At 33.5% G+C, this 24334-nt stretch overlaps 1 protein-coding gene across 1 annotated transcript in view; it reads right to left on the bottom strand.

The window, feature by feature from the left end:
* LOC127732633 (RNA polymerase II-associated protein 1-like) overlaps window positions 1–24334 on the bottom strand; it is a 52274-nt gene that overhangs the window by 18215 nt on the left and 9725 nt on the right. Inside the window, exons 3-15 of the mRNA XM_052241710.1 lie at window positions 13760–13882; window positions 13141–13181; window positions 12672–12764; window positions 11666–11822; window positions 10500–10655; window positions 5129–5260; window positions 4620–4735; window positions 3706–3807; window positions 2781–3050; window positions 2247–2402; window positions 1320–1457; window positions 654–723; window positions 174–277 (exon numbers count right to left, since the gene is read on the bottom strand). Coding sequence (XP_052097670.1) covers window positions 174–277; window positions 654–723; window positions 1320–1457; window positions 2247–2402; window positions 2781–3050; window positions 3706–3807; window positions 4620–4735; window positions 5129–5260; window positions 10500–10655; window positions 11666–11822; window positions 12672–12764; window positions 13141–13181; window positions 13760–13882 — 1658 coding nt within the window. The remainder of the gene's footprint in view (window positions 1–173; window positions 278–653; window positions 724–1319; window positions 1458–2246; window positions 2403–2780; window positions 3051–3705; window positions 3808–4619; window positions 4736–5128; window positions 5261–10499; window positions 10656–11665; window positions 11823–12671; window positions 12765–13140; window positions 13182–13759; window positions 13883–24334) is intronic.

Here is a 24334-nt window from a genome sequence, read left to right as displayed (position 1 = left end):
CCAGATATATTTTTATAGATCACTTAAGACTTTTAGGAAATTCTCATTCTATCCCATGGTTATACAATTTGTGGAAAACCTTATTAATTAAATTTTTTTTTAAATTATGCAGTAATATGCATGGTGCTTTAAGTATATAAAAATTCTAAAGTTAACAAAAATGAAAAACAAACCAATATGGAAGCCATGTTTTTTCCTGCTTGTGCTAAACATCTCATAAGTCTCATTGCCATAGTAACTGGAATTCCATAAACATTCGATATTGGCTGCCCTGTATCTAAAAAGCAACAAAAACTTTGTTTCCGTTTCTACAACACCATCATGAAGGATACAAAACAGTGGAAGGGGCATATAAAATTATATCTCTCTGGTGCTGCAAATAAATAATTTTCATCATACAAAGCATGATTGGCTTTTCTATGCAAGGCAAAATTAAAAAGACAATTAATATGATAAGTACATAAAAAGAATGTCAAAATATGAACATATAAGGCATATAAAAAGTCAAAAATATTTAAACAGTAACTTAAACAGCTTTATATTTCTTATTGCCAATATGAAATTGTATTTACTGAGGCCTATGCAATACAAAAAAGGGAAGTTAACTGTTGAGAAAAGTAAGAAGATATTATTCAAAAACCTATTGAGCATACCATCAAAACTCCAACTTGTAGGTAGAAATTCCTGTAATATTACATCTAATAGACCAGGACACTGAAAAATCTGAAATAAAATGGTGATCACTGATTATAGGAAATTGTTCTTCAACAGTCTGTGACCCACTACTATGTATCATCAGAGAAAACTTTTTTTATAATTGAAATGTCAATTCTAGCTAAAATTAGTATAGAGTAAGAAATGATTGAGATGACATTTTTTAAACTAATTCTGCAAAAGCTTTTGCAACTTTCACATGTGTACCTAACAAACTGATAATATGTGAGTAGATGAAGTAGGATGAAGTCAATATGTAAATCTGGCACTACTAAATTATCCTCTGAATTTAGTATTTATATGTATACTTAAAAGTGAATCTACTCTTTTACAGTGAAAATCAAGCAGTTTTGGTTTTATTTGAGATGTTTTCATCTCTTCTTGCTATGTTATAGAAAATAAGACACTAAAAGTTAAGGGACCATTACAATCTGTTAGAGGGTAGATTCATGTGTGTATCAATTTTTCTTGAACCTGGTCATTTCTATTTATATTTACAGCTTAAAAACAGTTTATGCTTAAAAATTTTCCGACATTGGATCCACAATACTCTTGTTCCATCATTTTATACTTTATTGTTACATGTAATAACTGATGTAACTTACATCATAAGCTATCTTTGGTGAGTGATGAGCTAATCTACACAGTATACTTAATATGTTGATTACAACAGGTGCTTGTGGCTTTGTCTTTGTCAAAATATATCTCAGTCGGGGCAAGAAGTTCATCCTGGTTACCAGACACTGAAATAACAAGTGAAACTGTGAGCTACTGCTCACTGATGATACCCCCGCCCAAATACTTGACAGTAAACAGGAAGTTGTTGAGTGATGATTCTGAAAACGCATCACACGGTATAGCTGACTTATATAAACCCTGAAACCAAATTTCAGAAATCCTTATGATGTAGTTCCTGAGAAAAATGCGACGAAAAATATTCATGGGACAGACAGATGGACAGATGGACAGACAGAGGTAAAACAGTATACCCATCCTTTTGTAAAGCGAGGGTATAATTAAACATCTATTCAAAATATATATGGAATAGTTTGTACACTAAAAGGTCAAAGTGTATCAGTTTTACCAAAACAATACTTAATTGATATTGAATAATTCTTTTATCATATTTCTCAAAGATATTTGTTTTTTACTTTATTTTACTGTAAAAAGGTCAATTTTCTAAAGTTATTAATTCTGTACCATGTAGGCAATATAAATAAAATAATTTCTCTGTAATGATCTGTCTATTGTAAATTCAGATTTTAAAGGTAATGCAATGTGTCTGCTAATGCAAAAAAATTTGAAAGGACTAACATCACAGAAATCAAAATTAGCATTTTTAATTTTTACGCATACTATTCAGTGTAATATGAACAAGTATCTCATTAATTTTTTCAAACATGCAATAATAAGTGTGCACACATAATTCAAAATTTTCTGTCATTAAAACATGTTAAATCTCATTCTTTTAGTAAACGCTAAAGATAATACCCACACTGCCCACCCTCCCACTGCAGACTTTTCTTAATTACCAAAATGATATCTCTTTTGAGCAGATCTGCATCTGGGTCTTCTGGTGTTTCTTCTTCATTCTTGACTTTTTCAGTTGTATCATCTTCAGAAGACTTTGGTTGATGTGTTGGAATACAATAACCTTGATTCCATGAGAATACCCTGTCCAGAAAGGCCTGAGAAAAAGAAGAATTGTTAATTTGTGTAGTCATTCAGATGTTTCTGTAAATACAAGATACCATGTTGTATTTTTTATCTTTGTGATTTAGTTTTGATTTTTAAGAAGAAATAACTAACAAAGCATATATATTCCAAAACAAACTCTTTAGGTATAATAACTTTTTTTTTTAAATCCAAAATTGATTTCATCTCCATGACTGCTGCATCACTTTAATACTATGACTATTTTGAAAGATTATCAAAAAGTCATTAAAGCATGACAAAGTTGATATTGTAACTGTACAAGTATCAACAAACAGTTATTTTCACGATTTGTACAGTACTGGTTACTTAAATTTCTACCTCAATGTCAATGATATTCTTCATAAACTGACCTCGTCAGAGTCACACACCAACAGGTTACATAAGGCAGACACTGCAGCTGATACCACCATTTCAACAGTGTCATCCAGAGCCCATCTTAACAAAAACATCACACCTGCATCAATAAGAGCTGGAAGAACAGGAGACTGCACTAGAGCTTCAAGCTCCCCTGATCTTACTCTGCAGATAACATTTGATAAAGTTTGAAGAGCTAATGTTCTTTGCTGGTTGTTGGTGCTCCTAGCTAAGTGGAATAATTCTTCTAATGTGTAACCAGGCCTCTGAAAATATATGGATTTTGTAAAATATGATTTAATTCAAGGTGTTTGAGAATTCATCATCAAGTTGTGTCAGACTATTTATATGATACAAAATGCAATATTTATTCTATGAAAATATTTGAAAAATGATACTTATCAAAAACATTAATTGGCAATAATATGTGTGCATTTCAATGATTTCCATAAATCTTATTTGCATAGACATTTGGCAATAAAATTTATAAAACTCAAATATTTTGAAATCAAATTTTACACGATTGTATCACTAGTTTTTTTACTAAGTATTTACCATCTGTAATTCCATCTTTATAATTAGAACATGAGTTTACAAGGGAAATATTTGTATGATTTTTTTTTCAAAAGAATGCTGTATACAACAACCTTGTGAATAACTTTAACAGATCTTTTACTATAGAACAGTTAAACAATAGTGCTTTCATTTTTATTCAATTAATTTTGTATGTAGATGATGTAGTGGTACAAATGGCAGTATTGTACATCATTTTATTTCTCTCCTTTTCCATGAAATTCTATATTGCATAACAATATCTGAATATGAAAATAATATTTTAAAATAACTAAAAATTTGATGCAATTAATTTTCAGTTTACCAAAGCATCTTTTATGATATGTAAAAAGTTTTATATTTATTAACCTCAGGTTCGTCACCATGATGATGAAGTCCTATGTTTACTGGAACATCAGCATCAGCAGACATTAGGTTGCCATGGAAATCAAATCTTGCATGTTGCCCAGTCTATAAATAAAACACATTGTATTTTCTATTATACTTTAATGGATATTTTTTAATCACAAAATCTTTTATAAGTATCTTTAATAGTACACACTTAAAATTACTTTTCTATTCAAATATTATTTAGTGCAGGGGTAAGCTTTATTAATATTTTTCAATGCATATATAAACTACTTCATCAACCCAATTGAACAATTTCTGACGTTTGACAGTACTGCTTTACTACAAGTACATAGGACAGATCTCCTTTTATCTATTCCAGTACAAAATGTATATCACATTTAAAAGTTTACTTTCTAATACAACTAGGAGAAAGTCAAACCGTTTCAGATGATCATATTGTACCTCTTTGTTTTCAGCATTCAGAAAAGGAAAACTGTTTATCCATTTCAGATCACCATATTGTACTTCTTTGTTTTCAGTATTCAGAAAAAAAACTGTTTATCCATTTCAGATCATCATATTGTACTTCTTTGTTTTCAGTATTCAGAAAAGGAAAACTGTTTATTCATTTCAGATTATCATATTGTACCTCTTTGTTTTCAGTATTCAGAAAAGGAAAACTGTATATGCATCTCAGATCATCATATTGTACTTCTTTGCTTCAGTATTTATAAAAATATTTTTTCCATTTCAATAAATCCTATTTTACTCTTGGTTTTTAGTACTAGAAAAAGGTAGATCTTTCATTGTACAGGTATTTTTTCCTGTCACTATCTATACATTGGAGATGCCTTTCAACCTTTTTAAATTTTACCTCTTTATCACTTGTATTTTTGTTACTCTTTCAATAATTCCAATTCATCATACTTTACCTCTTTACTGTCTGTACTTGGAGGTGGTAAGTCTTTCAACCATTCTAGTTTATCATATTCTAACTTCTCCATGTGGGGCCATTCTTTCTTTGGTTTGACAGGTAAATCCCTTTGTTCTGTGTAAGAAGACATGACATGGTTAAGGATTTAAATCATTTGTAATCTCTGTGTTTCACTATTAACATTCAGGTAGATACCACAGGTGAACACAAACTGTCATTTATCCATTTAGACAAATGAAGTTTCATAAGCTGTCACTGAATATCTTTTAACTGAATTCCTACTACGGTTTGATACAATATAGTAGTACTATGGTAAATTTGTGACATCACAAAACATTCTGTTGATGCAGTTGATTAGTTAACCCTTATTCAATTAAATACTTGTTTACAACGTAGCAAACTATAGTTGACATTTAAAACTAAACAGTTCAAAGAGGGAAAAATAATTCAAAATTTTTAACTGTGTATCATTCTAAATTTTTGTATACTATGTAATGATTTTAATACCTAGTTTTGCTTGCGACTTATTACTCCTATTTTTACTTCCACTGGAGGAATTGGTTTCTGTCAGACATGTGTTCTTGCTTTGCTCAGTACCAGCAGTTTTCTTCTTTCTAAGGAATGCCACCAGCTTTGGATCTAATGGAGCAAAGATTAAGGATATATGAGTTGGTTGGTATTTTTTCACATTGCTACAAGTAAGAATAATCTTATGGCAAAACAGTTTGGTTCTGCATGAGATGCTTCAACACAAAGCCAGAATATTTCAACCAAGAAGTTATTTTAAAACGATTATTCTACACTTAAGCAAACATGTACAACACCAAGAGGTAGTGTAAGTGTAAATGTATAATGATGTGATTGGGATTTTTTTCTGGTTGGGAAAAAGGGAGACTTATTAAAATATAATAAAGTTTGATATTGAAAAAGAGGCTTTTTTAAATAAGCCAATTTCATAAGATCAGGTCCTGGTTGATAAAATCACTGTAAGGATTGTTCAAGATTCAAGTGTCATTAAAATTTTGAAGGAAAAGAGAACATTTCATCAAAATTTGTATAGAAACATTTCTATTTCTTAGTTTATCTTACAGCCATATTTCCTTGTTTCTAAAAACAAGTATTCTCATGGGGACACCTAGTGCATCAGCATGAGTCAAAGGAGGAGAAAAGGGGTATTTCTTGAATATAACTCGGAAATAATATACATGACTGTGATATATTAGTACACATTAGAAAGTCTAATTAAACTGTAATGTCCGGATTGGATTAACCATTATATTTATTTAGGTATATGAATAATATGAAAGGAGAGGGCATGGTAAAGCCATTATTTGGCCCTTTGCAAAAATAACAAAATTCTTCAAAACTTTTGAATTCATGCTAATTTATTTATCATTGAGTAGGATGATATAGTCTAGTCACTTCAATGGAGAAATGTCATTTTTAATGTCATAATCATGGAAGAAGTTTGAAGACCAAAGGCGAAACTAAACTAAAGAAAAAAATCAATTTATCATAACTAATATCTGAAGGGACTACTGTCTTGTGAAATCTGAATATTATTTGATTGATTAATAATACTTTGATTTTTGAATTCGAAGGGCAAAAAAATGACAGTATCATACCCTCTCCTTTCTAGTATGTCAATAAGACAGCATCCCAATCACACCATAAAACCAAACAAGACATTTATGAATGAGTTCAACACAAGTCTTTGCTATTAGCAGAAAAGTGTCAAACATTAATTATTATTTCATCCCTTACGTAAACAAATTTAAATTTCATTATATTTTCGAAATAGGAATCAATCATTTGACTGAATTTTATATAAAGGAGTAGGTTTGGTAACCATATCATATGGTATTTTGAACCCCCTGAACCCTGGGTCGAAATACCATATGGAAAATTGACCCCGGGGTCATTTTTCCCATATGGTATTTTGAACACCACCATGGAAATTTGAACCCCCTGTTTTAGATAAATAGTATTGCAGATTATCTAATGTACAATATGTTGGCTATGATTTATTTTTTTAAATTGGAGGTCTATAGTAGGGGGTTCAACATACCATGGCAGTGGGGTCAAAATACCATGGCTAAATAAAATTTTCAAAACATCTTTTCCAGCATGTTAAATACATACAAACTACTTAGTGGAGAAGATGCTTTGAAAATTTTATTTAGCCATGGTATTTTGACCCCCTTGCCATGGTATATTGAACCCCCTACTATAGACCTCTAATTTCAAAAATTCAAGCTATTCTAACTCCTTTACATAGTTATAATAGTCCAATGAGTAGTATGTATGTATTTAACATGTTAGAAAATATGTTTTGAAAATTTTACTTAGCCATGGTATTTTGACCCCCCTACCAAGCAAGGTATATTGAACCCCCTACTATAGACCTCTAATTTCAAAAATTCTAACTATTCTAACTCCTTTACATAGTAATAATACTCCACTTAGTAGTTTGTATGTATTTAACATGCTGGAAAAGATGTTTTGAAAATTTTACTTAGCCATGGTATTTTGACCCCCCTGCTATGGTATATTGAACCCCCTACTATAGACCTCCAATTTCAAAAATTATACTTTTCTTACTCCTTTACACAGTAATAATACTCCATTAAGTAGTTTGTATGTATTTAACATGCTGGAAAAGATGTTTTGAAAATTTTACTTAGCCATGGTATTTTGACCCCCCTGCAATGGTATATTGAACCCCCTACTATAGACCTCTAATTTCAAAAATTATACTTTTCTTACTCCTTTACACAGTAATAATACTCCATTAAGTAGTTTGTATGTATCTAACATGCTGGAAAAGATGTTTTGAAAATTTTACTTAGCCATGGTATTTTGACCCCCTTGCCATGGTATATTGAACCCCCTACTATAGACCACTTATTTCGAAAATTCTAGCTATTCTAACTTCTTTACATAGTGATAGTAGTGCAATAAGTAGTATGTATGTATTTAACATGCTGGAAAAGATGTTTTGAAAATTTACTTAGCCATTGTATTTTGACCCCATGGTATATTGAACCCCCTACTATAGACCTCTAATTTAAAAAATTCTAGCTATTCTAACTCCTTTACATAGTTATAATAGTCCAATAAGTAGTATGTATGCTTTTAACATGCTGGAAAAGATGTTTTGAAAATTTTATTTAGCCATGGTATTTTGACCCCACTGCCATGGTATGTTGAACCCCCTACTATAGACCTCCAATTTAAAAAAATAAATCATAGCCAACATATTGTACATTGGATAATGTCTGATTTTCAATCTATAATAAGCTTTAAAATAATGTATAATGTTCTAATAATTATCTAAAATGAAAACAAACTGTTAACACAGAGATATGTCTCGCCTATTTGTTATTTTGATAATGCATATGTTGAAATTAAAATAGCAATACTTTAACATGTAAGTTATGCAAATATTTAAAGTCAATGAACCATGACTGAAGGTACAGGGCTAAACAATATCCATGGAAATCAGATGTGCCAATGCTAATACAACTGCATACCAAATACCATTGACTTTTCATGTGTCGTTCTCTTTAAACAAACCTAAACACAAACATTAACTTGTAAACTATGCAAAAGTTTTAAAGTCAATAAACCATAATGAGGAGGTAGGGTTATATAATCTCAGTGGAAACAAAACTTGCAAATACCAATACTTTTGCATACCAAATATCAATGACTTAAGATTAATGGTTCATCTTAAACTGACCTAATCACAAACTAATACATGTAAACTAAGCAAAAGTTTCAAAGTCAATAGACCGTGACTGAGGGGTAAGGACCAAATATACTCCATGGAAATGAAATCTGCTAATGATCATACAACTGCATACCAATTATCATTGACCTACCACTAACAGTTCCCCTTAAACTGATCTAATCACAAACTAATACATGAAAACTAAGCAAAAATTTAAAAGTCAATAGACCATGACAGAGGGGGCGTGGCCAAATAATCTCCATGGAATTGAGATAATCCAATGCTTATACAACTGTATACAAAATATCATTGACCTACCACTAGTGGTTCACCAGAAACTGACCTAATCACAAACTAATACATGAAAACTAAGCAAAAATGTCAAAGTCAATAGACCATGACAGAGGGGGTGTGGCCAAATAATCTCCATGGAAATGAGATATGCCAATGCTTATACAACTGCATACCAAATATCATTGACCTACCACTAGTGGTTCCGGAGAAACTGACCTAATCACAAACTAATACATGTAAACTAAGCAAAGTTTCAAAGTCAATAAACCATGACTGAGGGGGCGGGGCCAAATAATCTCCATGGTAATGAGATGTTCCAATGCTTATACAACTGCATACCAAATATCATTGACCTACCACTGGTGGTTCACCATAAACTAGACCTAATCACAAACTAATACATTGTTGACGCCGCCGGAAACAGCATACCTATGTCTCGCTTTTTGACTCTGTCAAGGTGAGACAAAAACAGGGGGGGGGGGGGGGGGGGGGGGGGTGGGGGGTCAATTTTCCATGGGGTTCAAAATACCATATGCCAGATGTCATATTTGGCCCCGATTATTAAGTTCAATGTTTCAGGATAAAAAATGTTTGAAGTTGATGAAAAGACATGTGAGGAAGTTAAATACTGTGGATTCATTTTTATTCGTGGTATTTCGTGGGTCACAGCAAACCACGAATTTAAGAATTCATCGAAGAATAATCCCGAAAAATGTGTTTGGAGTCAGATGTTTATTTCCGGTTATGTTAAGCAGTTCTCGTATAGTGTTGATTAGCGATAAACTTTGCAACACAACACATGTTTCTATTGAAAGAAGATAAAAGTATTTTGATTAAATCAATAATAAAAAAAAATCGAATATTAGTGATAAACTACTTTTTAAAATTGATTAAAACTGTTCATGGAAAATAACTGTAAGTTGTTAATTACCGTGTCATAGTTTGGATTACTGGTGATTAAAAATCAATAGGATTAAGTATGGGGATATTGCCCGTAGGTAATATTGTTTATGACATGAACATTTATTTTCACACCTTTTACTTATATGACTGTTTATTTGATTAGGGAAATAAGCTTTCAATCATATATCAATCATAGAGATTTGAATGCCTGATAAAATTACCGACAAAAATTTATAAATTGTAAAACAAACATATAATTAGTTGTCTCTGTCCACGATTTTAATCGAAGTTTTCAATGAACACTTTAACCTAGAATGATCAAGCGAGGATTTTGACAATTTAAACTTTTTCAATGAATTCCTTCTTTTTTGTTTTATTATTGATCAAACCAAGGAAGTTATATGACATCCTAAATCAACCAGAAATTCATGAATTACGTATCTGAATTTATCTTTTTTTTCAGTCAGCAATCCACGAATTTACGTTTACCACGAAACGTCTTCTTTTCTCTATCCACGAAAATTGATACCCACGAAAATAAATGAATCCACAGTAGAAGTATTTTTGTCAAAGTTTTATTCTGAAGCATTGATTTTTACATTCCAAATAAGTAAAAAACAAGAGATTTTTGCAGAATTTGACAAAATCATACTGATTTCAACCAAATCGATGCCTAGGAAACATATGTTTCCTATCCAAGAAATCACTGGAAATTTATCCATTTTCATTGAATTTTCGTCGAAAATCAAATTGAGTGCTATTTGTGACGTCATGAACAGAGCGCAAGTACGTAGATTTTCAAAACAAATTATATTTTTGGATATTGTCATTGTATAAGCTATGATTCATTTTTGTATTGGTCAATTAATCCTAATTTTAAATTTTAACCAAAAATAGGGGCCATTTTAGGACCTTATCGAACCTACTCCTTTGTTTGTCTATACAAACCTAAAACTTCTAAGAGTTTTTGCTGTTCTTCGAAAATCTCAGATTCAGGCATAGAGTGTAACTTTTGTACATTCTCTTGGTGGATTTTTATGGCTTCATCCCTACCAAAAGTAGCACTTAGGCCTGTTCCTTCTATAGCACAAGGTCCTGCTACACCTATAAACATAAAAATAATGATGATGTACTTTGTATCCCTAAAGATTTTGCCATAGCTATAAAGATACCAATAAATGTTATATTTGTTATGGACCACTTATCCTCAGTTACCAGTTACTGTTAAATTATATTTTCTAGCAAAAAATACATGTTTTTCATGTATACAACATACCTCCAATAACTTAACACAAACATGTCTATCTTAATTCTATAAAATTCACATTACTTGAATTCAATATATACAAGTAAATACCTATTTTTCTATATTAACACATCATGGAACGATACATGTGATGAGCTGGGATGCTTTACTTTTAATTAATGTATTTGATTTATAAAAACATAACATTGACATACAAAACAATATCTAAGCGTGCATTACATTAATTTTTTCAAAACAATAACTTCTGAATATAAATTTCAAAACTACACTTTATGTTCCTCTTATGTATTTTGCATGTTGTTGATTTCAAGAAACATAAATTCTCCCTTAACTAAAATTTAGAATTATCCTCCAAATTTACTGACACAATAACAATACATTTGGTTCATTTGATGTGTTATCTTATCTTCTTGTTACTGGTACTTATAAGAAACTTATAATTCAATAGTGATCCTATTATTGTTGATAAAATTTAATTTTTTCATTGAAATTTCATATATTCATTGATCCTAAATCTAAAAGAAGAAATCTTTTTCACCTTTGCAAATGTGTGCACATTTGTAAATTCAAAGGTTTTATATTTAATAATAATTCCAATGAATTGTTTTTCAAGTAGATGATGCTACCCTACTTATTTTTGATATTATGAAACCATTCACCTTTTTAAACAGCAGTTAAGCTGCCTATCATCCAACCTAACTATACAGTTGATAAAAACACATATTCAATTGAAAGAGAAAGGTTATGGAAAATAGAAATGCAGCAAATATCAATACCGTTTTTTTTATGGTTCTCAGTCTCCTTTTTGTTCAATTGGTTTTATCTTTTATCATTTCAATAAACTGACCTCCTTCAGAAATTTCCATTTGATCTGGTTCCTCTCCCTCTTTAATTCTACTAGTTTCTTGTTCTACCATTGATCCAAAATCTTTAGCACCACTGGCATTGAACTGTTGTGCAAATAAACTTTTCTTCTTTTTCCCTGTTTTGGCTGTGGGTTGATTCTTCAAGTGTATAAACATTCTAATAATTCATAAACTATATAAATACTCTTCTCTTAAAGATTGTTCTATACTGACTACAAACATGTTTTGGTAGACCCAAATGAACTAAAAGGTTAGCCAAAAGTTTCTCAAGCATAATATATGGCAAATGCTGCAGAACCATGTATAAACATGATAAAGGGGATTGTATATATCATATCATATCATTTATATAATATAATGCTTTCTAATAAATGAACTTAAAGTTAAAAAGATGTTAAATTCTCCTGTTTTTATGAAATTTAGTTCTCAACTTGATCTCCAAGCACTGTAAACGATAATTGAAAAGATTATATTTCTTGAGGTGTTCTACATCAGTGTAAAGTTTCATCAGTATCGTCTAGCTTTTTAGGAGTTGTGCTAAGTTATTACCACATATTGCATATTGAAGTAAGTCAAATATATCATTTCCCTATAGTTGCTTACATCTTCTTCATTTCGTCTCTGGTGGATAGTTGTCTCATTTTCAATCATAACATCTTCTTATTTTTATATACATAGAGAGACAGACAGACTGGATGATTCCTCTACACCCTTTCAAAACAATGTAAAAGGTGTTAAGATATAAATTTGATTTCCAATACTGGTAAGGTTTAGAGGAACTATGTGGCACCATTGCTGGCTCATATTCCAGTGATGTATTTTTATAGATGGTCTTCAAATCATCATCCCTATGATAATATATGATATCTAAAAGTCCAAAATATAATTTCATGACTGCTTTTTATAAGTTAACATATGAATGGATTTGAAAAAATCGAACTAAAATTAATTTTCATAATGTGCTTGGTTTCTTAAAAACCTACTTACTGGCAGATTTTGCTGTTCAAGATGCTGCACTTTAGGAAATCCTTCAGCACATGGATTGGGTAAAGACACACCATCATTTCTAGTATCCCTCTCCTATAAACAAACAAAAAAACAACAGAATTATATTTGTTTGCTTTAAATCAGATAAGAAAAAATAGAACTGGGTCACTACATAACAACTACTTTTTACCTTATTCTCTGAACTTGTGTTTGTTAAAAATTTTAATTTAAAAAAAAAAAATAATGATTAATAAAAGCTTCATCCAGATATTGCAATATCATTAGTTGGGTACTTCAGAATATAAAGACTGGTTATTAAGAATCATTAAGAATTATATTAAGATTTCATAAAAATAATATTTGCTCAGTCTCCACACAATATATCAGTATACCATGATATTTACACCTATCTATTTTATCATCTTCAATAAATGACTGCTTTTAAAGTTTTTTTTCAAACTTAACTTACAATTATTTTGGTCAAAACCGCTGCCATATGTGTGTCATGTTCTGAAAAAAGGTGAATAAACATAAGAAGGAAGGAAAAATGTGTTTTGTGCAAATGCTGTTTATCTTCATGATTTGTGCTTAAACATGAAGATCGTTCTCTGGATTATATAGAAACATTCAAATGTGAGAAAAGAATGAGAAATTCTAAAATTCAATGTTTTTTTTATCTAATTCAATTTTTGTTGATTGTTTGGTGCATGCTTTCTCTAGTATTCGATGCTGATGATGATTTTGTGTAATTTTATAGTATATGTATTGATTAAGCATCAACTCTGAATAAGAAATCTGTGCTTTTCCTCTGTTCTATGTTGTTGTTGATGTTTTTGTGTAATTTTGTAGTACTGTCAAACCTGTACATGTAGGTCACCCTCGGGACCAGAGAAAACTGACCTTATCAGATAGCTGACCTTTGAATTGAGGTTCAAAATGAATATGTATTACTACAGTGGGACAAGAAGTGGGTGGCCTAGACACGGATTGCACTTAATAGAGATGACTTTTATAGCATGTTTGACTGTGCATGAAAAAAAAAGCATCAACTCTGAATAAGATATCTGTTTTTATCTTCTGTGACATACTATCCATTTCTTCTTCAGGATCAAATGTTGCATCTCTTGAAAGTTTTGATTTCTGTTCTTGAGACTTCCGAAACTTTGATTTCTTTACTGGAATGTGTTCAGAAGGAACTTCAGATGGTAAACCTTTCAAATAAAATAAAACAGTTATACACAGTAGTTGATAGTTAAACTTTTCTGGAAAAAAACAAGAATCCAGATATCCATATTCATCAATAAATAGGATACGAGTATAAACAGATGTGGTGCATATCTCAATGATACAACAACCCAACAACACAATACAACAACAGATCTGATAACTTGATCTCAACATAAAGTCTTTTACAATAAGCAAGTGGACATACTTTGTGCCCAGCTTTACGTCATAAGGTTATACCAGTGATATGCCATCAAAATTCAATTCCTTCAATGTCAGACAAGAAAGACTAAGCTATAAACATAGACAACTACTGATCAGGTTCCTAATTTGTGACAGACACATTAAGCTATAAACATAGACACCTACTGATAAGGTTCCTAATCTGTGACAGACACATTAAGCTATAAACATAGACACCTACTGATCAGGTTCCTAATCTGTGACAGACACATTAAGCTATAAACATAGACAACTACTGATCAGGTTCCTAATCTGTGAAAGACACATTAAGCTATAAACATAGACAACTACTGATCAGGTTCCTAATTTGTGACAGACACATCAAGCTATAAACATAGAGTTAGACACCTACTGATCAGATTCCTAATTTGTGACAGACACATTAAGCTATAAACATAGACAACTACTGATCAGGTTCCTAATCTGTGACAGACACATTAAGCTATAAACATAGAGTTAGACACCTACTGATCAGGTTCCTAATTTGTGACAGACACATTAAGCTATAAACATAGACACCTACTGATCAGGTTCCTAATTTGTGACAGACACATTAAGCTATAAACATAGAGTTAGACACCTACTGATCAGGTTCCTAATCTGTGACAGACACATTGAGCTATAAACATAGACAACTACTGATCAGGTTCCTAATCTGTGACAGACACATCAAGCTATAAACATAGAGTTAGACAACTACTGATCAGGTTCCTAATCTGTGACAGACACATTGAGCTATAAACATAGAACACTACTGATCAGGTTCCTAATTTGTGACAGACACATTACGCTATAAACATAGAGTTAGACACCTACTGATCAGGTTCCTAATTGGTGACAGACATATTAAGCTATAAACATAGACAACTACTGATCAGGTTCCTAATCTGTGACAGACACATCAAGCTATAAACATAGACAATTACTGATCAGGTTCCTAATCTGTGACAGAAACATTGAGCTATAAACATAGACAACTACTGATCAGGTTCCTAATCTGTGACAGACACATCAAGCTATAAACATAGACAACTACTGATCAGGTTCCTAATCTGTGACAGACACATCAAGCTATAAACATAGACACCTACTGATCAAGTTCCTAATTTGTGACAGACACATCAAGCTATAAACATAGACAACTACTGATCAAGTTCCTAATTTGTGACAGACACATCAAGCTATAAACATAGACAACTACTGATCAGGTTCCTAATTGGTGACAGACACATGAAGCTATAAACATGACAACTACTGATCAGGTTCCTTATCTGTGACAGACACAACAAGCTATAAACATAGACAACTACTGATCAGGTTCCTAATCTGTGACAGACACATCAAGCTATAAACATAGACAACTACTGATCAGGTTCCTAATCTGTGACAGACACATCAAGCTATAAACATAGAGTTAGACACCTACTGATCAGGTTCCTAATTTGTGACAGACACATTAAGCTATAAACATAGACACCTACTGATAAGGTTCCTAATCTGTGACAGACACATTAAGCTATAAACATAGACACCTACTGATCAGGTTCCTAATCTGTGACAGACACATTAAGCTATAAACATAGACAACTACTGATCAGGTTCCTAATCTGTGAAAGACACATTAAGCTATAAACATAGACAACTACTGATCAGGTTCCTAATTTGTGACAGACATATCAAGCTATAAACATAGAGTTAGACACCTACTGATCAGATTCCTAATTTGTGACAGACACATTAAGCTATAAACATAGATAACTACTGATCAGGTTCCTAATCTGTGACAGACACATTAAGCTATAAACATAGACACCTACTGATCAGGTTCCTAATTTGTGACAGACACATTAAGCTATAAACATAGACAACTACTGATCAGGTTCCTAATTTGTGACAGACACATTAAGCTATAAACATAGACACCTACTGATCAGGTTCCTAATTTGTGACAGACACATTAAGCTATAAACATAGACACCTACTGATCAGGTTCCTAATCTGTGACAGACACATCAAGCTATAAACATAGAGTTAGACACCTACTGATCAGGTTCCTAATCTGTGACAGACACATTAAGCTATAAACATAGACAACTACTGATCAGGTTCCTAATTTGTGACAGACACATTAAGCTATAAACATAGACACCTACTGATCAGGTTCCTAATTGGTGACAGACACATCAAGCTATAAACATAGAGTTAGACACCTACTGATCAGGTTCCTAATTTGTGACAGACACATTAAGCTATAAACATAGACAACTACTGATCAGGTTCCTGATTTGTGACAGACACATTAAGCTATAAACATAGACACCTACTGATCAGGTTCCTAATTGGTGACAGACACATTAAGCTATAAACATAGACACCTACTGATCAGGTTCCTAATTGGTGACAGACACATTAAGCTATAAACATGGAGTTAGACACCTACTGATCAGGTTCCTGATCTGTGACAGACACATTAAGCTATAAACATAGACACCTACTGATCAGGTTCCTAATTGGTGACAGACACATTAAGCTATAAACATAGAGTAAGACACCTACTGATCAGGTTCCTGATCTGTGACAGACACATTAAGCTATAAACATAGACACCTACTGATCAGGTTCCTAATTGGTGACAGACACATTAAGCTATAAACATAGAGTAAGACACCTACAGATCAGGTTCCTGATCTGTGACAGACATATTAAGCTATAAACATAGACACCTACTGATCAGGTTCCTAATTGGTGACAGACACATTAAGCTATAAACATAGACACCTACTGATCAGGTTCCTAATTGGTGACAGACACATTAAGCTATGAACATAGAGTTAGACACCTACTGATCAAGTTCCTGATCTGTGACAGACACATTAAGCTATAAACATAGACACCTACTGATCAAGTTCCTAATTTGTGACAGACACATCAAGCTATAAACATAGACAACTACTGATCAAGTTCCTAATTTGTGACAGACACATCAAGCTATAAACATAGACAACTACTGATCAGGTTCCTAATTGGTGACAGACACATGAAGCTATAAACATGACAACTACTGATCAGGTTCCTTATCTGTGACAGACACAACAAGCTATAAACATAGACAACTACTGATCAGGTTCCTAATCTGTGACAGACACATCAAGCTATAAACATAGACAACTACTGATCAGGTTCCTAATCTGTGACAGACACATCAAGCTATAAACATAGACAACTACTGATCAGGTTCCTAATCTGTGACAGACACATCAAGCTATAAACATAGAGTTAGACACCTACTGATCAGGTTCCTAATTTGTGACAGACACATTAAGCTATAAACATAGACAACTACTGATCAGGTTCCTGATTTGTGACAGACACATTAACCTATAAACATAGACACCTACTGATCAGGTTCCTAATTGGTGACAGACACATTAAGCTATAAACATAGACACCTACTGATCAGGTTCCTAATTGGTGACAGACACATTAAGCTATAAACATAGAGTAAGACACCTACTGATCAGGTTCCTGATCTGTGACAGACACATTAAGCTATAAACATAGACACCTACTGATCAGGTTCCTAATTGGTGACAGACACATTAAGCTATAAACATAGAGTTAGACACCTACTGATCAGGTTCCTGATCTGTGACAGACACATTAAGCTATAAACATAGACACCTACTGATCAGGTTCCTAATTGGTGACAGACACATTAAGCTATAAACATAGAGTTAGACACCTACTGATCACGTTCCTGATCTGTGACAGACACATTAAGCTATAAACATAGACACCTACTGATCAGGTTCCTAATTTGTGACATACACATTGAGCTATAAACATAGATAACTACTGATCAGGTTCCTAATTTGTGACAGACACATTGAGCTATAAACATAGATACCTACTGAGCAGGTTCCTAATTTGTGACAGACACATTAAGCTATAAACATAGACAACTACTGATCAGGTTCCTGATTTGTGACAGACACATTTAGCTATAAACATAGACACCTACTGATCAGGTTCCTAATTGGTGACAGACACATCAAGCTATAAACATAGACAACTACTGATCAGGTTCCTAATCTGTGACAGACACATCAAGCTATAAACATAGACACCTACTGATCAAGTTCCTAATTTGTGACAGACACATCAAGCTATAAACATAGACAACTACTGATCAAGTTCCTAATTTGTGACAGACACATCAAGCTATAAACATAGACAACTACTGATCAGGTTCCTAATTGGTGACAGACACATGAAGCTATAAACATGACAACTACTGATCAGGTTCCTTATCTGTGACAGACACAACAAGCTATAAACATAGACAACTACTGATCAGGTTCCTAATCTGTGACAGACACATCAAGCTATAAACATAGACAACTACTGATCAGGTTCCTAATCTGTGACAGACACATCAAGCTATAAACATAGAGTTAGACACCTACTGATCAGGTTCCTAATTTGTGACAGACACATTAAGCTATAAACATAGACACCTACTGATAAGGTTCCTAATCTGTGACAGACACATTAAGCTATAAACATAGACACCTACTGATCAGGTTCCTAATCTGTGACAGACACATTAAGCTATAAACATAGACAACTACTGATCAGGTTCCTAATCTGTGAAAGACACATTAAGCTATAAACATAGACAACTACTGATCAGGTTCCTAATTTGTGACAGACATATCAAGCTATAAACATAGAGTTAGACACCTACTGATCAGATTCCTAATTTGTGACAGACACATTAAGCTATAAACATAGATAACTACTGATCAGGTTCCTAATCTGTGACAGACACATTAAGCTATAAACATAGACACCTACTGATCAGGTTCCTAATTTGTGACAGACACATTAAGCTATAAACATAGACAACTACTGATCAGGTTCCTAATTTGTGACAGACACATTAAGCTATAAACATAGACACCTACTGATCAGGTTCCTAATTTGTGACAGACACATTAAGCTATAAACATAGACACCTACTGATCAGGTTCCTAATCTGTGACAGACACATCAAGCTATAAACATAGAGTTAGACACCTACTGATCAGGTTCCTAATCTGTGACAGACACATTAAGCTATAAACATAGACAACTACTGATCAGGTTCCTAATTTGTGACAGACACATTAAGCTATAAACATAGACACCTACTGATCAGGTTCCTAATTGGTGACAGACACATCAAGCTATAAACATAGAGTTAGACACCTACTGATCAGGTTCCTAATTTGTGACAGACACATTAAGCTATAAACATAGACAACTACTGATCAGGTTCCTGATTTGTGACAGACACATTAAGCTATAAACATAGACACCTACTGATCAGGTTCCTAATTGGTGACAGACACATTAAGCTATAAACATAGACACCTACTGATCAGGTTCCTAATTGGTGACAGACACATTAAGCTATAAACATGGAGTTAGACACCTACTGATCAGGTTCCTGATCTGTGACAGACACATTAAGCTATAAACATAGACACCTACTGATCAGGTTCCTAATTGGTGACAGACACATTAAGCTATAAACATAGAGTAAGACACCTACTGATCAGGTTCCTGATCTGTGACAGACACATTAAGCTATAAACATAGACACCTACTGATCAGGTTCCTAATTGGTGACAGACACATTAAGCTATAAACATAGAGTAAGACACCTACAGATCAGGTTCCTGATCTGTGACAGACATATTAAGCTATAAACATAGACACCTACTGATCAGGTTCCTAATTGGTGACAGACACATTAAGCTATAAACATAGACACCTACTGATCAGGTTCCTAATTGGTGACAGACACATTAAGCTATGAACATAGAGTTAGACACCTACTGATCAAGTTCCTGATCTGTGACAGACACATTAAGCTATAAACATAGACACCTACTGATCAAGTTCCTAATTTGTGACAGACACATCAAGCTATAAACATAGACAACTACTGATCAAGTTCCTAATTTGTGACAGACACATCAAGCTATAAACATAGACAACTACTGATCAGGTTCCTAATTGGTGACAGACACATGAAGCTATAAACATGACAACTACTGATCAGGTTCCTTATCTGTGACAGACACAACAAGCTATAAACATAGACAACTACTGATCAGGTTCCTAATCTGTGACAGACACATCAAGCTATAAACATAGACAACTACTGATCAGGTTCCTAATCTGTGACAGACACATCAAGCTATAAACATAGACAACTACTGATCAGGTTCCTAATCTGTGACAGACACATCAAGCTATAAACATAGAGTTAGACACCTACTGATCAGGTTCCTAATTTGTGACAGACACATTAAGCTATAAACATAGACAACTACTGATCAGGTTCCTGATTTGTGACAGACACATTAACCTATAAACATAGACACCTACTGATCAGGTTCCTAATTGGTGACAGACACATTAAGCTATAAACATAGACACCTACTGATCAGGTTCCTAATTGGTGACAGACACATTAAGCTATAAACATAGAGTAAGACACCTACTGATCAGGTTCCTGATCTGTGACAGACACATTAAGCTATAAACATAGACACCTACTGATCAGGTTCCTAATTGGTGACAGACACATTAAGCTATAAACATAGAGTTAGACACCTACTGATCAGGTTCCTGATCTGTGACAGACACATTAAGCTATAAACATAGACACCTACTGATCAGGTTCCTAATTGGTGACAGACACATTAAGCTATAAACATAGAGTTAGACACCTACTGATCACGTTCCTGATCTGTGACAGACACATTAAGCTATAAACATAGACACCTACTGATCAGGTTCCTAATTTGTGACATACACATTGAGCTATAAACATAGATAACTACTGATCAGGTTCCTAATTTGTGACAGACACATTGAGCTATAAACATAGATACCTACTGAGCAGGTTCCTAATTTGTGACAGACACATTAAGCTATAAACATAGACAACTACTGATCAGGTTCCTGATTTGTGACAGACACATTAAGCTATAAACATAGACACCTACTGATCAGGTTCCTAATTGGTGACAGACACATTAAGCTATAAACATAGACACCTACTGATCAGGTTCCTAATTGGTGACAGACACATTAAGCTATAAACATAGAGTAAGACACCTACAGATCAGGTTCCTAATCTGTGACAGACACATTGAGCTATAAACATAGAGTTAGACACCTACTGATCAGGTTCCTAATCTGTGACAAGACACATTAAGCTATAAACATAGACAACTACTGATCAGGTTCCTAATTTGTGACAGATACATCAAGCTATAAACATAGAGTTAGACACCTACTGATCAGGTTCCTAATTTGTGACAGACACATTAAGCTATAAACATAGACACCTACTGATAAGGTTCCTAATCTGTGACAGACACATTAAGCTATAAACATAGACACCTACTGATCAGGTTCCTAATTTGTGACAGACACATTAAGCTATAAACAAAGACAACTACTGATCAGGTTCCTAATTTGTGACAGACACATTAAGCTATAAACATAGACACCTACTGATCAGGTTCCTAATTTGTGACAGACACATTAAGCTATAAACATAGACACCTACTGATCAGGTTCCTAATCTGTGACAGACACATCAAGCTATAAACATAGAGTTAGACACCTACTGATCAGGTTCCTAATTTGTGACAGACACATTAAGCTATAAACATAGACAACTACTGATCAGGTTCCTAATTTGTGACAGACACATTAAGCTATAAACATAGACACCTACTGATCAGGCTCCTAATTGGTGACAGACACATCAAGCTATAAACATAGAGTTAGACACCTACTGATCAGGTTCCTAATTTGTGACAGACACATTAAGCTATAAACATAGACAACTACTGATCAGGTTCCTGATTTGTGACAGACACATTAAGCTATAAACATAGACACCTACTGATCAGGTTCCTAATTGGTGACAGACACATTAAGCTATAAACATAGACACCTACTGATCAGGTTCCTAATTGGTGACAGACACATTAAGCTATAAACATGGAGTTAGACACCTACTGATCAGGTTCCTGATCTGTGACAGACACATTAAGCTATAAACATAGACACCTACTGATCAGGTTCCTAATTGGTGACAGACACATTAAGCTATAAACATAGAGTTAGACACCTACTGATCAGGTTCCTGATCTGTGACAGACACATTAAGCTATAAACATAGACACCTACTGATCAGGTTCCTAATTGGTGACAGACACATTAAGCTATAAACATAGAGTTAGACACCTACTGATCACGTTCCTGATCTGTGACAGACACATTAAGCTATAAACATAGACACCTACTGATCAGGTTCCTAATTTGTGACATACACATTGAGCTATAAACATAGACAACTACTGATCAGGTTCTTATTTGTGACATACACATTGAGCTATAAACATAGACAACTACTGATCAGGTTCCTGATTTGTGACAGACACATTAAGCTATAAACATAGACACCTACTGATCAGGTTCCTAATTGGTGACAGACACATTAAGCTATAAACATAGACACCTACTGATCAGGTTCCTAATTGGTGACAGACACATTAAGCTATAAACATAGAGTAAGACACCTACAGATCAGGTTCCTGATCTGTGACAGACATATTAAGCTATAAACATAGACACCTACTGATCAGGTTCCTAATTGGTGACAGACACATTAAGCTATAAACATAGACACCTACTGATCAGGTTCCTAATTGGTGACAGACACATTAAGCTATGAACATAGAGTTAGACACCTACTGATCAGGTTCCTGATCTGTGACAGACACATTAAGCTATAAACATAGACACCTACTGATCAGGTTCCTAATTGGTGACAGACACATTAAGCTATAAACATAGACAACTACTGATCAGATTCCTAATCTGTGACAGACACATTAAGCTATAAACATAGACAACTACTGATCAGGTTCCTAATCTGTGACAGACACATTGAGCTATAAACATAGACAACTACTGATCAGGTTCCTAATCTGTGACAGACACATCAAGCTATAAACATAGAGTTAGACACCTACTGATCAGGTTCCTAATCTGTGACAGACACATTGAGCTATAAACATAGACCACTACTGATCAGGTTCCTAATTTGTGACAGACACATTACGCTATAAACATAGAGTTAGACACCTACTGATCAGGTTCCTAATTGGTGACAGACACATTAAGCTATAAACATAGACAACTACTGATCAGGTTCCTAATCTGTGACAGACACATCAAGCTATAAACATAGACAATTACTGATCAGGTTCCTAATCTGTGACAGAAACATTGAGCTATAAACATAGACAACTACTGATCAGGTTCCTAATCTGTGACAGACACATCAAGCTATAAACATAGACAACTACTGATCAGGTTCCTAATCTGTGACAGACACATCAAGCTATAAACATAGACACCTACTGATCAAGTTCCTAATTTGTGACAGACACATCAAGCTATAAACATAGACAACTACTGATCAAGTTCCTAATTTGTGACAGACACATCAAGCTATAAACATAGACAACTACTGATCAGGTTCCTAATTGGTGACAGACACATGAAGCTATAAACATGACAACTACTGATCAGGTTCCTTATCTGTGACAGACACAACAAGCTATAAACATAGACAACTACTGATCAGGTTCCTCATCTGTGACAGACACTTCAAGCTATAAACATAGACAACTACTGATCAGGTTCCTAATCTGTGACAGACACATTAAGCTATAAACATAGACACCTACTGATCAGGTTCCTAATCTGTGACAGACACATTAAGCTATAAACATAGACAACTACTGATCAGGTTCCTAATCTGTGAAAGACACATTAAGCTATAAACATAGACAACTACTGATCAGGTTCCTAATTTGTGACAGACATATCAAGCTATAAACATAGAGTTAGACACCTACTGATCAGATTCCTAATTTGTGACAGACACATTAAGCTATAAACATAGACAACTACTGATCAGGTTCCTAATCTGTGACAGACACATTAAGCTATAAACATAGACACCTACTGATCAGGTTCCTAATTTGTGACAGACACATTAAGCTATAAACAAAGACAACTACTGATCAGGTTCCTAATTTGTGACAGACACATTA

This window comes from Mytilus californianus, unplaced genomic scaffold (assembly GCF_021869535.1).
Source record: "Mytilus californianus isolate M0D057914Y unplaced genomic scaffold, xbMytCali1.0.p SCAF_26, whole genome shotgun sequence".
Taxonomy (NCBI): Eukaryota; Metazoa; Mollusca; class Bivalvia; order Mytilida; family Mytilidae; genus Mytilus; species Mytilus californianus.
The sequence above is the reverse complement of the archived record's forward strand: the minus strand, read 5'-3'. Positions and strand labels throughout refer to the sequence as shown.